At 41.7% G+C, this 19,021-nt stretch overlaps 1 protein-coding gene across 8 annotated transcripts in view; it reads right to left on the bottom strand.

The window, feature by feature from the left end:
* The window catches only part of LOC134082663 (NACHT, LRR and PYD domains-containing protein 12-like), a 43,781-nt gene that overhangs the window by 4,816 nt on the left and 19,944 nt on the right, over positions 1-19,021 (bottom strand). For 5 of the 8 annotated variants that reach the window (XM_062538550.1, XM_062538541.1, XM_062538576.1 and 2 more), the window contains 7 exons: positions 11,857-11,948; positions 9,718-11,629; positions 8,506-8,676; positions 7,570-7,740; positions 5,844-6,014; positions 5,370-5,540; positions 3,294-3,467 (listed from right to left, as the gene is read on the bottom strand). In XM_062538550.1, coding sequence (XP_062394534.1) covers positions 3,294-3,467; positions 5,370-5,540; positions 5,844-6,014; positions 7,570-7,740; positions 8,506-8,676; positions 9,718-11,629; positions 11,857-11,948 — 2,862 coding nt within the window. Of the gene's footprint in view, positions 1-132; positions 1,544-3,293; positions 3,468-5,369; positions 5,541-5,843; positions 6,015-7,569; positions 7,741-8,505; positions 8,677-9,717; positions 11,630-11,856; positions 11,949-19,021 lie in introns of those variants that run through there. The other 3 variants (XR_009939651.1, XM_062538595.1, XM_062538559.1) reach the window with 3 other exon arrangements.

The following is a 19,021-nucleotide window of genomic DNA, read 5'->3' as shown; positions in this document are numbered from 1 at the left end:
CACACACACACACACACACACACACACACACACACACACACACACACACACACACACACACAAACACACGTTGTGTTAATCAACAACAATATGGTAATGATAATGAGATTTTTAAGACTCTTTTGGCCAAAGCACCTTTTACAATGACATAATATGTGTAATAATATGTAAAAATACATTTATTCATTTAGCAGACATTTTATCCAAAGCAACGTAAACATTGCAACTATATTACAATTAAGTGTAAATGTCTACATTAAGAATAATAGCAATTAAAAAAAAAAACAATATCAACTAGATAACGTAATTTCGAAATTACCAGTGCATGAAAATGGAGTCATAGTTGATGACAACTGACAGTTGGAGCGGTTAAACAGTTGCATAGTTGAGTAGTTCAAATAGTTAAAATATTTAATAGTGAATTATATTAGTGAGGACTTTTATTTTTGAACAGTTGTAGGCAGAGGGAACAGTTGGCAGGAGTCATAGTTGATGACAACTGATAGTTGGAATGGCTGAACAGTTCAATAGTTGAGTAGTTTAAATAGTTAAATGATTTAATAGTGATTTTTTGTAGTGAGGACTTTGAATTTGAAACAGTTGTGTTTTTATAGATGTCGATAGTGTAATGGATGTATAACAGATTGTATAATGATGTTGACAAATAGTTTAATGGGTAGATGAGTGAATGCTTTGAAGAAGATGACTGGATAGAAAGTTGGATGAAATGTGTCATATCGTTGTAGAATGGAGAGAGACGGAGAGAGTTGGCCTGGTTGAGCAGCAGCAAAGATCGTATAGTTACTAAGATGAATCATAAAGGGGTTTTTCAATGGAATGAAATGGCACCACTTCCGCCTCCTAAAGGGGCGTGATCAGTGACGAGATAATCGGTTTAGAACGGTGTAGAATCAGCAGAAGCAGAGCAGCAGGTGCCGTTGATAACAGGTTTATTTCTCCCATAGCAATGATACCCGTTTGCCTCCTAAATGGGAGTGGCAGTTGCGTCACAATGAAACCAGAATTTACCCTCATATGAATCGTCTCGCTTTATAAACCGCCTCTGGCAGCAGGCTTGTGCAACATTCCGAATTTTAGAACTGAATTGGAATTTGAATTTAATTGATTTCGCCCCACAGGAAGTTGAATTGGAATTGGAATTGGAATGTCCGGAAGTGGAATTAAATTCATGGCCATTCAAAACAATACCAGTTACACAACATATAGAGAATGTTTGAATCTCATACACATTCAGTTTTGGGAAGGTTACTTTGGAAATGTATTTGGTTACTGTCTTAAATTACACCTTGTGTGTTTGATGCAATCATATCTGACATATACTGTGGAGCTTCATTGTTAAACACTACCCTTGTCAGTTTAACTGGCTCTTTGATGGGGCCTAGTTGAGCGGCGGGCAGTTGATACAGGTGCAAATCAGTCTTATTAGCCCATTGTGATGCCATAGTGCCAAGTCTATGGGGGAAAATACGCTTCCATAGACATCTTATTTGTAGGCAAACTTCAGAGGTCTATACACAGGAAACTATTGAGGGAACACAAACCATTGGACACGATCAAAGAGACACAGGTGAACATGGAACAAGATAATCAAGGAACAATTACAAAACTTCCCACTGAGCAACCAACGTCTATGGACGTCCAAACAGTGGTCTGTCCAGGCTGTGATCTGGACGTCTATTTTACAGTCAAAATGAGTTGATAAATGACACTGGGACAATAGTCCAGCCTGACCCCATTCGGGACGTCTATAGACCGCCAAAATTAGTTGCAAATAGTTCTGCCATTCTGGCTACTCTGAGGACGTCTTCTGGAGGTCTAATTAAGTCTTTCAGACGTCTTCAAGCGACGCCTACATCACACCCAGAACAACACATCTATTCAACATCCAGGAAATACGTCTTAAAAACTTTCATTCTGGCTACTCTGAAGACGTCTTCTGTAGTTCGGCGACCACGTCTTCTGGACATATTTTGGACCAGTTTTTGCTCAGTGGGTTAACAGGACTCAGGTGAGCAGCAGAGGCAAAATGAACAATGGAACACGTGGTTGACGGCGCTAAAAAAAACAGGGATGTAGAACAAAGAAATCACGGTAACACTTTACATTACAGATCGGTAATAAGTGGGTAATTTTATGGTAATATGTATGCAATTCAATGGTAATAATATGTTTAAACCACATATTACAAATAATTAATGTGTAATTTCTAGACAATTACTGCTCAATTACCATACAACAACAATGCAAATAACTTGGATTTAAGGGTAAAATAAGATGGTAATAACTGCTGTAAATATGTACTTACCGAAGCGATAAATATTTAGGATTTAGTTATTGTGACAAAATATGTGACCTGTTATCTGTTGTTATGATGAAATAAATTAGGTAATTTCACAATAACAATATGGTATTAGGGCTGTAAAATACTGTTTTGTCTTTTCGAAAGGTTTTTAGTACGGTGGGGTCAAAAAGACAAAACAGTATTTTACAGCCCTGATACCATATAGTTATTGTGAAATTACCTCATTTATTTCATCATAATAACAGATAACAGGTCACATTTTACCATCAAACTAACTACTACAAAAACTTTGACCACTGTGTAATTGTGCCATATAACACTTAGAAGTTACTAAGTTACTGTAATTTAGTCCTTCATAGCACCATCATGTTGGTATAATTACAGAAATATTATGTCACAATAAGTCAATCCTAAATATTTATTGCTTCGGTAAGTACATATTTAGAGCCGTTATTACCATTTATTTTACCCAAGTTATTTGCATTGTTGTTGTATGGTAATTGCACAGTAATTGTCTAGAAATTACGCATTAATTATTTGTAATATGTGGTTTAAAAATACATAAAATACACGCCCCCAAAACCGCAACCCGCAACTTCACAAAAAAACAAGCCCAAGTCGCTTATAACAAGCGGACTATGGCAATACTGGAGCTCTGGCCTAGGGTGTGGCTCAGGGACAGTATAGCGACACGTAGTGCATTGTCTGTTGTGGTTGACACATTCTCGATAATGAACCAAATTTGGTGGACATGTGTGTTGTATTAATCTGTAACTTTTACATTAAAACTACCTAGTGAATCCTAGTGCCTAAACAATTGAAAAAAAAATACAAATGATAATTATCTAATAACTAATTATATGCTGTGATCTACAGGCTAGTCAAGTCAAGAAAAATGGTCTATAACTGGAGTTGATTTGCAACCACTACATATAAATAATTATTCAGTGACAGATGTCTCTGTTCATACTTAAGTTTCTTCAGTGCACAGTGAAGATCCTTTAGTCTGGCAGATAACAGCTTTACTCCTTTCTTTCCAGGATGATTGTAGCTCAGATCAAGCTCTTTTAGATGGGAGGAGTTTGAAGTCAGAGCTGAAGCCAGAACATCACAACTGTTCACAGAGATGAAACAACCTGAGAGTCTGAGAGAGAGAGAGAGAGAGAGAGAGAGAGAGAGAGAGAGAGAGAGAGAGAGAGAGAGAGATAGGCAAGGGATAATCCAAGAGCTACATTCACCAGTAACATGAGCACAGAAATTAAGTCTGTTTTTTTATTCTGAATTTTCCATGGGGGTATTCCATAAACCTTGCTGGCTAGCCTGGCTTGAAATAGCATAGACTTTCACTTGGGGCTGAAGCCGTTCCATTAACTCAAGTTAGCTGCATCTTGCCCTCCTTTATCTAAATGAGGCTTAGGTCAGCTTCATGTCTGCTCGTGCACGAGGTAGAAAAGTAGACCAAACCCATAGATTGACAAAAAGAGGATATATGTCGTAAAATTAAGGCAATACTATATATGTTCTATTTACAGTGCCATCTACAGGATTTTCATCTTGAATTGAACATCGAGAGAAATTAGATAGTTGCCTTCATAAATAGGAGAATAACAAAATCATACATTTGGGCTAAACAGCAATGATCATGGTTTGAAATGGGAGTTTGATTGTCTTCACCCTGAACAAAACGAGTGAATAAAAAGTAGCCTGTAAACTCAAAAACTCATATATTCAACAATATAGCCTATGTTCACTGGCAGCCGTGGCCTACTGGTCAGGGCTTTGAGCTTATGACCAGAGGGTCGCCAGTTTGATCCCCGACTAGTCCACGGCTGAAGCAAGGCACCGAACCCCTTACTTCTCCCCAAGTGCCGCTGAATGAAGGCAGCTCATTGCTCCGAGTTAGTGTGTTCACCTCACTGTGTGTTCACTGTGTGCTGCGTGTGTTCACGGATGGGATAAATGCAGAGACTGAATTCCTTGTATATGCAAGCATACATGGCCAATGAGCCTGATTTGATTTGTTCTTATATTAAAAGGGTTCACTCCAAATTATTGTTTTGGTGGTCATAAAAGAAATTGATATCAAAGTAATAGCCTATTGTCTCCTGTAAGTAGCCTTCTAGTTCTGCCAAAATGTTTGTGAAATGTAATTGTCTGTAATGCAATGGCTTTCAATTAGTCATTTAATAGGCCTATGTAATTTGTGTAGCACACAGTTGATTTGATATCCATGAACTATCCTCAACACATGAAGCGGTTTTAATTATTAGTATCCTATAAAGGCTACAATTTGGCTTGCATCAGATATAATGTAGCCCATGCACTGACATACAGTAGCCTATTTACTGTCACTGAACAGGATACTAAATGTGCATGACCATTTATCAATAGTGGACAAGCCTTTCATTAAAGTATATAACAAACATGACATCATTAATGTGTTAACATATGTAAATTCATAGTATGGGAAGTGAACCCGAGGACACGCAAAGATTGAAATCAATTACTAACCCGTTGCGCTGCGCATTACACCATGAATGACGTAAATAATGCTGAGTAGCAAGACTAAAACTATGCAAAAATAAAACCAAACTATGTCTTTATGGACCTTGCAGTGCACTGGCAAATTTGTTTTCCGGTGTGTTAAGCAAATTTGTCTTGATAATACTCCTTCAATTTTTCGTAATGCACTCACTAGCCTTGCAGGTTTTATGTCCATTTGGACAATGCTCGCACTCGCAAGTCAAGCTAAGCTCATGCCATGAAGCTAACATGACAGCTGTCGCCAAGCTGTCATGTTAGCCAACCAAAGTCAGCAGCTTAGCTTGCTGAATATTAAATCTCATCAAAATGATCTTTCCAGCATGATTTGGTACCAATCAGTCACACCATCAGTCACACCATTATCACACCTCATTTCACATGTGATTTAGTGCTCAGCTGCATGATAACTCCAAAACTTCCATTTTAAGGGGCCTGCAAGTCTAAAGTGTAACACAGCTGGAACAATGCTAAGTGAAGGAGCATTTGCCCCATAATTACCTACCTTAATTTCTGCAGTTTACAGTGAAAACAAAACAGTCCTTGGCATAAAAGCTTAACTCCAGAATCTTTCAGGTCATTGTTACTCAGGTCCAAGTCTATCAAGAAGTTTTCTGACTGCAGAACACTGGCTAACCTCTGACAGGATTCATCTCGGAGGTTACAGCAAGTTAGTCTGTAAAAGGAAATATAATAGACAGAACAGAGACAGATCACATTTAAATCACACTCTCTAAAATGACAGAGGGACGCTCATTTATGGGTCTCAATCATATTTCCCAAGACCACTGTTACAATGTAGTTGTGTCACTAGGTGGCACTCTAGTGTTTAGCTAGTAACATACCTATGGTGCTGGCCTGTTTAAGTGAGGTTTCTTGGTGAAAAATTGTAAAAGGCCGTCAGAGGTCCAATGCACAAGTTTAGTGAAAAAAATAATGTGACAAGATGTAAGGCAATAAAAAAATGTCAAACACCAACCTTAATGTTTGCACTTTGCAGCGGGGACTAGACCATCCTTTAGAAAGAAGCTTAACTCCAGAATCTCCTAGGTCATTGTCACTCAGGTCCAGCTCTATCAGGGAGTTTGGTGATTGCAGAACTGAGTCCACAAGCTCACAAGACTTATATGTGAGTTTGCAGCCAGCAAGTCTGTAAGACAGTTTCACAAAATACAAAATATGACTCATACAGTATATGATAAAGAGGGGCTAATCGTTACCAATTCTCCCTATACATAAATATATTGAATGAATACTCTAATGTAATGCCATGTAAGGTAATGGTATACCACCAAATGATTGAAGAGCTTTGGAAAATGCATTGGAGGCAGAGGCAGTAATATTCAAATTTGTGACTTGGTAATAAAATTGGCGGGTCCGCCTCCGTCTATGTAAAAAGGAAAGCCGTTCTGCCATAAAGGTGCATATAGCATGGAAAACCTGGCAGTAAAAAAAAGACCTAGAGGCTCATGTTTGACTAGGACTACATGCATGCCCCAATGGAACCGATGGCAATCTGTTCACTGCCACTAACAAAAAACGACTTTGTAGGGTTGGGTATTGTTTGAATTTGAACAATTCCGATTCCTTCTTTAGATATTGGTTCCTATTCTCGACTCTGATTCATTTAAAAGGCAGGGTCAAAAAAGTTTTAAATGAAACGGCCTTTCTGAATGAAATTTCTGAATGATATGAATTTCTCACACGGCTGTTTTCAACTTCAATATAAATATATAAAATGTATGAACTTGAACATAAATCAATTATTAATACATTTTCACAGGGGTATATACTCTACTCAAAACCTCATGAAAACAAATTTACACACTAGTGTATGATGCTGCAGGTAGGCTGCTGAAACATGTTTCTGTGCTCCCACTGATGGGCTAGCCTGGTGCAGAATAGCAAATCAACAATAAGAAACAACGTAAGGTTAAAGCCTGCTTTGGGCAAAGTCCATCGGCTATTTGGCTTTCAGACTCACTTGTTTTTCTCCATAAGCAGCAAAATCAACGTATTTTTCCACTATTCTGAGTAGCTTTTCTGAAAATGATCTTACTCACTTGTTTGCCTCAGCCTAATTTATTTTTTTGCAGAAGCCTGGACGTTACCCTTCAATATATCATCTGGCTGCACAGCTACAATAATTACTCTGTTAAAGTTAAGTGATGTAATTTTGCGTTCGCTAAAAGAGGTGATGATTTGCAAAAACCGCCTGGTTGCGCAGTAAAGCTGTTTGCCCCCGTGACGCCGGACTTAATGGTTACATGCCGTCAGTCCGACATGCTTTTTGTCAGACACGCCGCTAATTCTGACATGTTGCCAATCTGACACATTTTAGTACCGCTATTCCTACCAGTTCTTTTTTTTCAATGCAATTTATATTTGCGGTTCCTGTATCAAATTCCAACATGATTCTAGCTTGTGTCTTTTATTTTTCAATTTTCTTTTTTATTATAATCTTTACTTTACTATGTTTTTGTATGTTACTGTTTTGTTTTGTTTATGTAAAGCACATTGAATGACCTATGTGTTTGAAATGCACTATATACTGTAAATAAACTTGACTTGATTAATTTCACCTTTGGAGTCAGCCAGGTTACTCACAAGTAGGACACCACAGCACAGTGATGTAGGCTGACAAGGCTCCCTTAAACTATCAGGAAATGCAATGTCATGGTCATGAAGGGATGTCAATCACCAACCTTAATGTCTGCAGTTTGCAGTGGGGGCTAGATAGTCCTTTAGAAAGAAGCTGAACTCCAGATTCTCTTACATCATTGTAACTCAGGTCCAGCTCAATCAGGGAGTTTGGTGCCCGCAGAACTGAGGCCACAAGCTTACAGGACTTGTCTGTGAGTTTGCAGTCAGCAAGTCTGTAAGACAGTGTGACAAAATACAAATTATTAGTCATTAATGATAAAGAAGGGATAATGACTGTCTACAAAGTCTCCTTATAAATACATCTAATGAATGAATAATGAATCATTCCAAAAAATGAATGAATGAATGATAATCATTCCAAAGAGCACTTCTACTCTACAGTACTGCCACACTCCTCACAGTTCTTTCAATCTAATTTCATATTCATAAACAGCAAGTACAAAAGAATTTTTTTCACAGATCTGAGCTCATTCATATGTTCAACAGCTGTACAACCAATTATATTGTTAGTAATTTAATTCAATTACGATTTACCAAAGCATGATTTAAAGGAGAATGATTTATACAGTGACAGACAGAGGAGGACAATCACTGCTTTTGAACACAATAAATGGCTGCCCTGATGGAATACGTATAGAACAACACAGGCATGTAATATTTTTTAAATTGAGTCAACAACTATACAGCATTTAAAACCTTCATTGAAAGCTGTACTGTCTGTGCTGTATACTTGCTGTACTCAAACGGAGTTTTATGCACCAACAGGTTTTTACTGTTGGTTGCACCCTTTGGAAATTGAAAGTGAAGTAAGAGAATCCAAATCCATTCTTTAAATAAAAGTGACTTGGCATCAGCTACTTAGAAATAGTACATCACAGTGCAGTGATGTAGGCGGACTGTTTGACTGTGATGCTGCTGGTATGGCTCTCTTAAATGGTCAGAAAATGCACAGCAATAAAGAAATGTAAAATACCAACCTTAATGTCTGCAGTTTACAGTGGGGACTAGACAGTCCTTTAGAAAGAACCTGAACTTTGTAATCTCCCAGGTTGTTGTCACTCAGGTCCAGCTCTATTAGGGAGTTTCGTGACTGTAGAACACTGGCTAAAATCTTACAGGATTTATCTGTAAGTTTGCAGCCAGAGAGTCTGTGACAAACACAACATATTACCCATTAAAGATAAAGAAGGGATCACGTTTACAAATGATCCCTATACTGTAAATAAATACAATGAATTAATATCCGAATGTCATAATATGCTGTAATGTCAGTTATATACGTAACTGAGTTTCTGCCCTACAGTATACTGCCATACTCCTCACAGTGCTTGCAATCTAATTTAATGAAATAATCTCATTTTCAGCAGCAGCTTGTGAGATGTAATCTCTACACAGATGAGAACAATGTATTTTAGTTAAAAAATAAATTTTCCTTTTTCTAATTTTCCTTCCAGGGTGGATTTTTCCTCAATGTTTTCAATAATTCTGGAGGGTACTGTATATTTAAGCAAAATAATAGATTTTTCATGCATTAGTATATTTTGGTAGTGAACACCAACGATGATACGATTCACGGTTTATTAAATAAGCTGCGGCCTAGTGTTTCTCACAGGAAATATGTTAGCTAAAAAGTGTCTGTTGGTTGATATTATTATTATTATTATTATTATTATTATTATTATTATTGCATTTTGGTTAGATAAACAACTGCTCGTTCTACCTCTTTCTGTGTCTTGCTGCTTCAGCTGTCAGCAGCAATAGTTGGACCCTGGAAATATTGTAAATAAAGTAGGCCTAGCCTAATTGTCTAGTGTATCATACTGTAGTCTACTGGTTGGGCAAGTCCGGTTCAAGTTTCAAAGGGATATTTTTCTCCTTAGAAGTCTGGGAAAATACTTGGTGGGTTCAGTAAGTAAGTGGGAGGATTCACTTATATTAGGCTGCAGGCTATACAATTGACTCACACGCTACTGATCAGAAAGCCATCAAACTTCTATGTATTGACATTTTGTGAAGCAGCATTGTCATCAATACATCAGCAGAGGCATTTAAAGTATAATCACGCACAACATCATCATTATCACATCATCATAACATTATCTCATAAATGCAAGTTTCAATATCATCAATAATAATGAATTTATTCATGATATTACTCATACGTTTATTCATCTCTATCAGAAACTCACCGTGCCTTTCTGCAGCACATCACAGCTGGGATCAGTCTCCTGCGTCCCTCATCTGTCGTGTTGTATTTCTTCAGGTCAAACTCATCCAGCACCTCCTCAGACATCAACAAGATTTGGGCCAGTGCTGAACAGTGAGCAGGAGACAACTTCTGTTTAATGTTTTCTGGTGATGACAAGTATTTCTGAATTTCTTTGTGCATGGAATGATCATTCATTTCAAACAAGCAGTGGAAAAGATTGATGCATCGTTCAGGAGAAAGATCTTCTCTGTTAAGCTGCTTAATATACTGGCATGTTTTCTTTATGCTCTTTGAGGTGTTGTATATTTGGTTCAGTAGACCTTGCAGAAGCATCTGATTGCTCTCCATAGAGATACCCATAAGGAAGCGAAGGAAAAGATCCAGGCGTCCTCTCTTGCTTTTCAAAGTCTCATCCACTGCACTCTTAAGCAACACATGTAGATGGTCTTGTGATTCTATTCCCAGCCCTGACCAAAGGTAAGATATAATTGAGGGCCTGGGGTAATATTGTGAATGTAAGCCCAGCAATGACCAGAAGAATGATACAGTTGAGAGGCTGGAATCATCATGTTCTTCATTGAGGGGGAAGTCCAGTGCTTCAAGGTTCTCAGTCATGTAAGAGTGAAACGCAAACAGAGCTGCCAGAAACTCTTGAATGCTCAGATGCACAAAGCAGTAGACCTTCTTATGGCGAAACACAGATTCTTCCTTGAAGATCTCAGTACACATGCCAGAGTCTGAGGCTTCACTGACATTAATGCCGCAATCTCTCAGGTCTTCATCATAAAACATTAGTCGTCCATCTTGAAGATTCTTGAAAGCCAGTTCTGCCAGCTTCAGCAAAATGTCTTTCTGGGAGTCTAGACATTTATTTTTATCCACTTCATGTCCACTTTGATACTTCTGATGCTTCCTGGTGGTCTGGATAATCAAAAAGTGTATGAACATCTCAGTCAGAGTTTTGGGTATTTCTTGGGTGTTGTCCCGTTCCAGCATCTGCTCAAGTACAGTGGCTGCAATCCAACAGAAGACAGGAATGTGGCACATGATGTGGAGACTCCTGGATGCCTTAATGTGTGAGATGATTCTGTTGGCCTTACTCTCATCACTGATTTTCTTTTTAAAGTACTCTTCCTTCTGTGGGTCATTGAAGCCTCGTACTTCTGTCACTTGGTTGATATACTTAACAGGAATTTGACTGGCTGCTGCTGGTCGTGAGGTTATCCAAATGAGTGCAGAGGAAAACAGAGTTCCCTGAATGAGGCTTGTCATCAGGACATCCACTGATGATGTTTGTTTTAAATCAGACCATGTTACGTTCTGCTGGAAATTCAGAGGTAACCGACTCTCATCCAAACCATCAAGGATGAACATAACCTTACAGTCATTGTATTCTTCACCATCCTTTAGATCCTTCAAATCAGGGTAGAAGTCAAGGAGGAGACTGTGAAGACTATACTCATCATCCCTGACTAAATTCAGCTCACGGAAAGGAAGAGGAAATATAAAGTCTACATCCTGGTTGGCTACTCCATCTGCCCAATGAAGAATGAACTTCTGTACTGAGACTGTTTTTCCAATGCCAGCAACACCTTTGGTCATCACAGTTCTGATTTGCTTCTTCTGTCCAGGTAAGGGCTTGAAGATGTCATTGCCGTTGATTGGCGTATCTTCTGTGGATTGAGATCTGGATGCTGACTCTACCTGCCAAACCTCATGCTCCTTATTCACTCCTTTACTCTCTCCTTCTGTGATGTAGAGATCTGTGTAGATCTTATTGAAGAGTGTCTCAGCTCCTGGTTTGATGATGCCTTCAGATATGTTCTCAAACCTCTTCTTCATACTGGCTTTGTGAATTTCTATCACTCCCCTTGGGACCTCAGTTCCTCCTGCTTGACATAGAGAAGGTCATGTTAACTAGATGTGCAAAATATGACCAGAACTCAGTCCTGCACATTCTCTCGGCAAAATAAATCACACTTGTCAATTTGTGTCCCTAACCCATTCCATCTCCTACCCTTGCAACTCATGTTGAAAGCTTAATAAAGGCTGTGCGCTGAAACGTGAGTTAGCAAATAAAAGAGAAAAAGAGATCATTTCTCATTTCTCTAATCCTCACCTGTGTTTTTGTGGATGTTGTGTTCACAGGCGACAGTGTCTCTCAGTGCCCGTACATGCTGTCCACCCATCAACTGATCAGCCATCAACTCACTACAGGTAAAAACATGTGGAGTCAGTCAGCATAAACATTAGTGCAGTAGAGTCAGATGAGCTCTAAACTACACAAACCCTGACAAGGAATAATGGATACAGTGTTTTTTTTAAAAAAAATGCAACAAAAACTCCACTGGATTCCACTTTGGATGACCATCTAAAATACGTTCCTTATTGACCCATTTAGTGCAGGCAATTGTGTACAATACATGTTCTGTTCATGCTATATTAACACAGCCTGCATCCAAATCACTGTCGGTGGGCACAGGTCGAATCTTCTAAAATGTCCTCACTTACACAACATTTACCACATCTTTGTTGATTGTGGGAAACTGCATTATGAATGTCTTTCTTTCTTCCTTTCTTTCTTTCTTCAACATTTCAGTTCTGTTCAACTAGATGTTATTTAGTTTGAATATTCAATACCCAACACACATTCCTAAAAGTAAGTGGAGTAAAATGTCTGCATTTCAGACTTTGTCATCCCCAGAAAAGAGTTTAACAGGTGCAATAATTACAAATACCCATGTTACTTTCCCAAGCTGTTACTTTCCCAAAAACAGCAAGATATCAGATGTCCTTATATGGGCAAAGATGCCAGCCTTTTTGTGTCAAACTTCAGAGGTCTGAGTCACGTGACATCTTGACTGCGATGCAGGTGTAAAATCTTCAGCTCGCCCAGAGATTTACCCCAAAACCGTTTAAAATCAACTAAAACTCAGTTTATCTTTACCAACTTAACTATGACTTCAACGACAACAAAAAGTGGCCAGAAGAGAGAACTGGAATTGTCTCCAGCGAAGAAAAAACCCAAAGAAACAGAGTCGATATCTAGAGATGACTGTAATGTATTGTTCCACCACTGGGTGGCACTAGCAGTCTAGTATATATATTAGGTCTGACTTGATTCGTGGTTCAGTTGAATAATGCTACACACAATAAAGTTGTGAACTGTGCATCCGTGGCTCATCGTGTATTCCGTGACATCCATTATCTTACATGGTGTCAGAAGTGGACCATGGCTATGGCTACACCACCGTTTGAGCACCCAAGGATCGACTGGGATGCGGCTGATTTATATCAAGAATTCAGCAGGTTTCGAAGTCACGTTGCCTTCGTGTTTGATGGACCCCTATCCGAGCTAAGCGGGAAGCAACAGGCCGGCTGGCTAGGTATGTGGATAGGAGAGCAAGGCAGGGAAATTTACAAAACTCTGACCTGGGCTGATGGAGATAAGGAGGATCCGGAAAAGGTACTGGATAAGTTTGAAGCCTACGTTAGACCGAGGAAGAATAAGAGGATCGCTCGTCACCGCTTCAAACAGAGGAAACAAGGTACGAGTGAGGGATTTGACAACTTTGTGAAAGACTTACGAATACTGTTGATGGACTGTGAATATACAACCCCAGATGACATGCTTATCGATGGCATTATCGCCGGTGTCTATGAGAAAAAAGTACAAGAACGATTGCTTGACAAAGGGGAAACGTTGACGCTGGATAAGGCTTTAGAGATTGCGCAGCAATATGAAATGTCCCGAAAGCAAATGAAAATTGTCCGCGATGAATCCTCATGTTCGCAAGTGTCTATGGTAGCGGAAAACGCGCCACCCAGAGCTGCTAGTCAAAATCGGAAAACTCGCTATCCCCCCGAACGTTCAAGGTTTGCTCAGCAGAAGCCCCTAGCCTCCTGTCCTAGCTGTGGCAAGCACCCCGAGCATAAGTGGAACGATGGAAAGTGTCCAGCCAAAGGCTCTACATGCTCATACTGCCACAAAGCGAACCACTGGATGGCTGTGTGCCGCAAACGTGCTGTTCATTCACTAGACGTAGCAGAGCACGAGACCGATGAAGAGATTCTAAACATTAGCCTGACTGACACTGTACACCCTGTTAACTCGCTAGCAGCTGATAAATGGGCAATACACGTGAACATTCTGTCTCAGGAAGTCACGTTTAGAATAGATACTGGGGCCAAATGCAATACTCTGACTCTGAGCAGCTACCAGAAGCTCGCGCATGCAGGTGAGTTGAAGCGCTCCAACAAGCTGCTGCGCTCTTACTCGAATCACAAGCTCAAGCCAGTAGCTGCAGTTGATCTGCCAATTCGCCATAAAGAGCAAACAGTGAAGGCCGAATTCGAGATAGTGGATATTGCCCAGGAGAGTGTACTTAGTGGGTCCACAGCTGAAGCTTTAGGCTTGATAGCAAGACTTAACTCCCTGCATGCCACCTCTGAGAAACGACAGTGCAAGGCCAGCCTTTCAGAGGCTATTCCACAAGGCCTGTGTGACTTTCCTGAACTGGTTCGCACAACAGGGACCTTACCTGGCAAGTACACAATAAAAATTGAGCCGAACGCCAAAGGGGTTGTCCATCCTGTGCGCAGGCAGCCCGCCGCGCTTAAAGAAAAGATTGTGCAGAAACTACATGAAATGGAGGAAGATGGATACATTGCTAGGGTGGAGCAGCCCACTGAATGGGTCAGCTCTATGGTGGCAGTCTACAGGGGAGACAAGATCAGAATCTGCATAGATCCCAGCGATCTCAATAAAGTAATCAAAAGAGAGCACTACCCAATGCGGACCGTAGAGGAAGTTGTAGCCTCCATGCCGGGCGCACAGATCTTCTCTGTCCTCGATGCCAAATCGGGTTTCCTCCAAATTGAACTGGATGAAGAGTCCTCAGTACTCACGACTTTCAACACGCCCATTGGCAGATTCAGGTGGCTAAGGCTACCATTTGGCATCAAATGTGCACCCGAAATATACCAGCGCATCATGGATGGCATGCTTGAGGGCATCACGGGAGCCATAGCCATCATGGATGACATATTGATTGCAGCCCCCAGCGTAGAAGTGCACGATGAAATCCTACGCAAGGTGATTGAGCGAGCAACCAGCTACAATTTAAAGCTGAATTTCAATAAGTGCCACATTCGCCAAAGCCAGGTGTCATACGTGGGCCACTTACTGACTGCAGATGGTCTGAAACCAGACCCAGCCAAAGTCGAAGCTGTCAGAGCCATGGCAGCACCCACTGATAAAGAAGGGATACGCCGATTCCTGGGATTTGTCACATATCTGTCCAAATTCATACCCAACCTGAGTGAAGAAGATGCACCTCTGCGACAACTTCTGAAAAGCAATGTGGAATTCTCATGGCAACCAGCACAGGAAAAAGCCTTTGCCAGGCTCAAAGACCTCTGTTCGCATCCTCCAGTACTGAAGTACTTTGATCCAGCGCAGCCTGTGGACATTTTCTGTGACGCCAGCAGCAGTGGGTTGGGCGCTGTACTACTGCAAGACAATCATCCAGTCGCTTTCTCATCCAGATCTCTGACGGATGCTGAGACTCGCTATGCTCAGATAGAGAAAGAGACGCTGTCTATCGTCCACGCATGCGCCAAATTCCATAATTACATCTTTGGCAAGCCCGTCACAGTGTATAATGACCACAAGCCACTGGAGGATATTTTCAAAAAGTCCCTCCTGGCTACACCCATGCGCATTCAGAGGATGCGCCTCCGCCTGCAGTGGTACGATTTGACGGTCAGATACAGGAAAGGGAAGGATATGGAGCTGCCAGACACACTGTCAAGAGCCCAGCTGCCATACAACACTCCAGAGCTGAAGGAGTTGGAGTGTGTGTCCATGCTGAACTACGTGGCTGTGAGTGGGGAGAGGTATGCTGAGCTCAAGGAGTGCACAGAGAGGGAACTTAGCTCTCTGCAGAATTCAATACAGCGCGGATGGCCATTGAAAAGGAGGAAGGCACCAGCAGCTGTCCAGCCGTACTGGGACTCAAGATCCCAGCTTGCGATAAGCGATGGAGTGATATACAAGGGGCTGCGCATAGTTGTCCCACCCACTATGAGGCAACGCATGTTAATGCTCATACACCAATCTCACCTTGGAATGGTGAAGAATAAGCGAAGAGCGCGGGAAGTACTTTACTGGCCAGGCATGAATGCTCAGATAGAGGAAATGGTGAGAGATTGCACCATGTGCGCAGAATACCAAAATAGGCTACCCAAATTGCCACTGAAACCGACAGAAACTCCTGAGCTTCCCTTTGAACAGGTGGCCTCAGACATTTTTGAGTTTGAAGGTAAACATTACATTATTTTAGTGGACTATTTTTCAAAGTTCATTGAGGTAGATGAACTAAAAGACCAGCGCAGCCGCACCACCATCGAGGTGCTGAAATCTCAGTTCAGTAGACATGGCATCCCCGCCGTCATTCGAACCGATAACGGCCCGCAGTATGGATGTGAGGAGTTCAGAGATTTCTGCCAAACTTATGGCATTGTGCATCAGTCCTCATCCCCTCACACTCCTCACTCTAACGGAGAGGCGGAGAGAGCAGTGCAAACGGTGAAAAGAATGTGGAACAAGGCTTCAGATAAACACTTGGCCCTGCTCAACTACAGGACGACCCCCCTAGAATCAGTGGAACTGTCTCCTGCACAGCTCCTGATGGGTAGGAGACCCAGGAACCAACTCCCTGCTGCCCGACAGCTGCTGATTCCCAAGGCGTACGACTCCTCTAAAGTCAGAGACATACTCGACCGATCCAAAGCCCTCCAGAAGCATTACCATGATAGAAACAGAACAACTCCACACCGCTCGACACTGCAACCGGGAGAAGAGGTGAGGATGCAACCATACCCAGGCAACAGAAAGTGGTCTCCGGCAGTCGTCATCCGAAAACACAGCGCGCCCAGGTCCTACGTCGTGGACCATGGAGGTAAGGAGTTCCGCCGCAACATACAGCATCTCCGAAAGAGCACAGCAACGGCCAACCAGTCGCGACACTTCATGCCAGACGACACATGGGGAGAACCGGCCAGCGATCCAGATCCAGCCGTCCTGCCAGGCCCAGCCATCCTTCCAGCCGTCCAGCCAGGTACACCCATCGACAGAGCAGGTACAGCAGAGACACTTCCCTCACTCGGTGAGGCTTTAGGCCCACCTACAGAGAAACATTTGAACTCTGGCCAAGTGCCAAGCCCTATGCCCTACATCACTAAACAGGGCAGAGCAGTAAAGCCTCCTAAAAGACTGGACCTGTAGGCTTTTATTATGATGGTAGTTCATTCAGTAACTTTCTGATATAGTGCCAAAGTGCTATAGTAGTTGCTCAGACAATTTATATTTTTGGGCTAAACAGTTATTTTGTTACTGTTGTTCTTTGTTATCGGTTAGGCCACCTAATGTTTAATTGTTAAATAATGTGAATCACATTATGCTTAAAGTTGATTTCGCTGCTGAGCCCTTTCTAACAATGTTATGTTTTCTTTATAGGCTGAAGAAAGGGAGATGTAATGTATTGTTCCACCACTGGGTGGCACTAGCAGTCTAGTATATATATTAGGTCTGACTTGATTCGTGGTTCAGTTGAATAATGCTACACACAATAAAGTTGTGAACTGTGCATCCGTGGCTCATCGTGTATTCCGTGACATCCATTATCTTACAATGACCTTGATGCAGCCATTTTAAGTGGAGTTAGCAGGGCACTTCAGGAACAACAGCGAAGTTTTGATGCTTCAGTGGCCCAGGCTGTAAAGGAAGCTCTGGAATCTACACTCCTACCTCAACTTACATCTTTGAAAAACGAGATCTCATCGGCTAACCATGCCATTCGGAACTTAGCGTTGGACGTGAGCCACCACGCTAGCAAGGCGCAGAGAACCCAAGCTACAGTGGAGTCTCTTCAAGGAGCAGTTCGCTACAACAAACATGACCTCAATGCTACTGCCTCCAAGCTGGTCCACTTACAGAACAGCCTGACTGAAATGCAGGATAGAAGCAGACGAAACAACCTCAGGCTTATAAATCTTCCTGAATCTGTTGAAGGATCTGATCCGGTGGGTTTCCTGCAGACCAACCTTCCCAAATGGATTCCGTCCCTGGCTGGACGCAACATAGAGATTGACCGCTGCCATCGCATATACAACAGCGACTTTGGCAAGTCTGGAGCTACCCAAAAACCCCGCACTATCATTTTCCGTCTGCTGAGATACTCCGATAGACAAGCTATTCTGAAGGGGTCACGCACAGCTCCCCCAGTCAAGTATGGTCAAGCCACTCTTTACTTTTTCCCGGATTACAGCCCTCCTACTGCCGCTAAGAGGAGAGAATTCACACCAGTGATCAAAACGCTCAAGGCCGCCGGTCTCAAGTCCTTCCTTTTATACCCTGCAACCCTCAAAGTGGAGCACGGAGGATCTCAACTCATCTTCAACACCCCGATTGACGCCGAGAAATTCTTGCAGTCAGTGGATCCCAACACATCGGCCATCCCGGTCAGTGTGGAGAACATCTTCGAGCCACTGAATGCTAACACTCAACCATCAACCTCTGCAGCTGAGACCCAAGATCACCGAGCGAACACAACTTCTCGCCTTGATACACCACTCATGGACATGTAGGCTAATGCACACACCGACGATAATACAAACATTATGGGTGAATATCAGACCTTATCAGATCTTAAAGTATTTGCTTTATTCCTTAGCAGTTTTCATTACATGAGTGTTGCGTTATTATTCTTACGATACTAGCTTGTTAAAACTGAGTGTTATAACTTTAGCATGTTGCTAGCGTTTTGGGGGGTCTTGCGGCGAGCTAGACCCAATCTGCGTTGCTGTTGATAATGCCACGGATCTACGTGATTTTGTGTTCTGCAAAGCCTGAAGGAGCATTTGGCGTCCTCGCGGCTTGCAATTGTTCTGTGTACATAGTTTCCCTCATCCCTCCCTGGTTTTCTTTTGGCAAACGGTACTATTTGTGTATAATATACATTATAGGTAAAGTGAGTGAAAATGTGTTTTTAAGCTCAACGCTCGTTCTGATTATGAGCACGTCTCTACTGGATTATGCCTTTATCTCTCCCGGCCCGTTAATATGTCTGACCTTTCTGTAATAACATGGAATGTAAATGGCTTGAATTCCCCTGTCAAAAGAACCAGGTGTCTGGAATTTCTCTTCCGTAAAAAAGTTTCACTAGCTATCATTCAGGAGACGCATTTAAAGAGCTGCGATGTACATCGATTTCAAAACAGGC

Source organism: Sardina pilchardus, chromosome 1 (genome assembly GCF_963854185.1).
Source record: "Sardina pilchardus chromosome 1, fSarPil1.1, whole genome shotgun sequence".
Taxonomy (NCBI): domain Eukaryota; kingdom Metazoa; phylum Chordata; class Actinopteri; order Clupeiformes; family Clupeidae; genus Sardina; species Sardina pilchardus.
The sequence above is the reverse complement of the archived record's forward strand: the minus strand, read 5'-3'. Positions and strand labels throughout refer to the sequence as shown.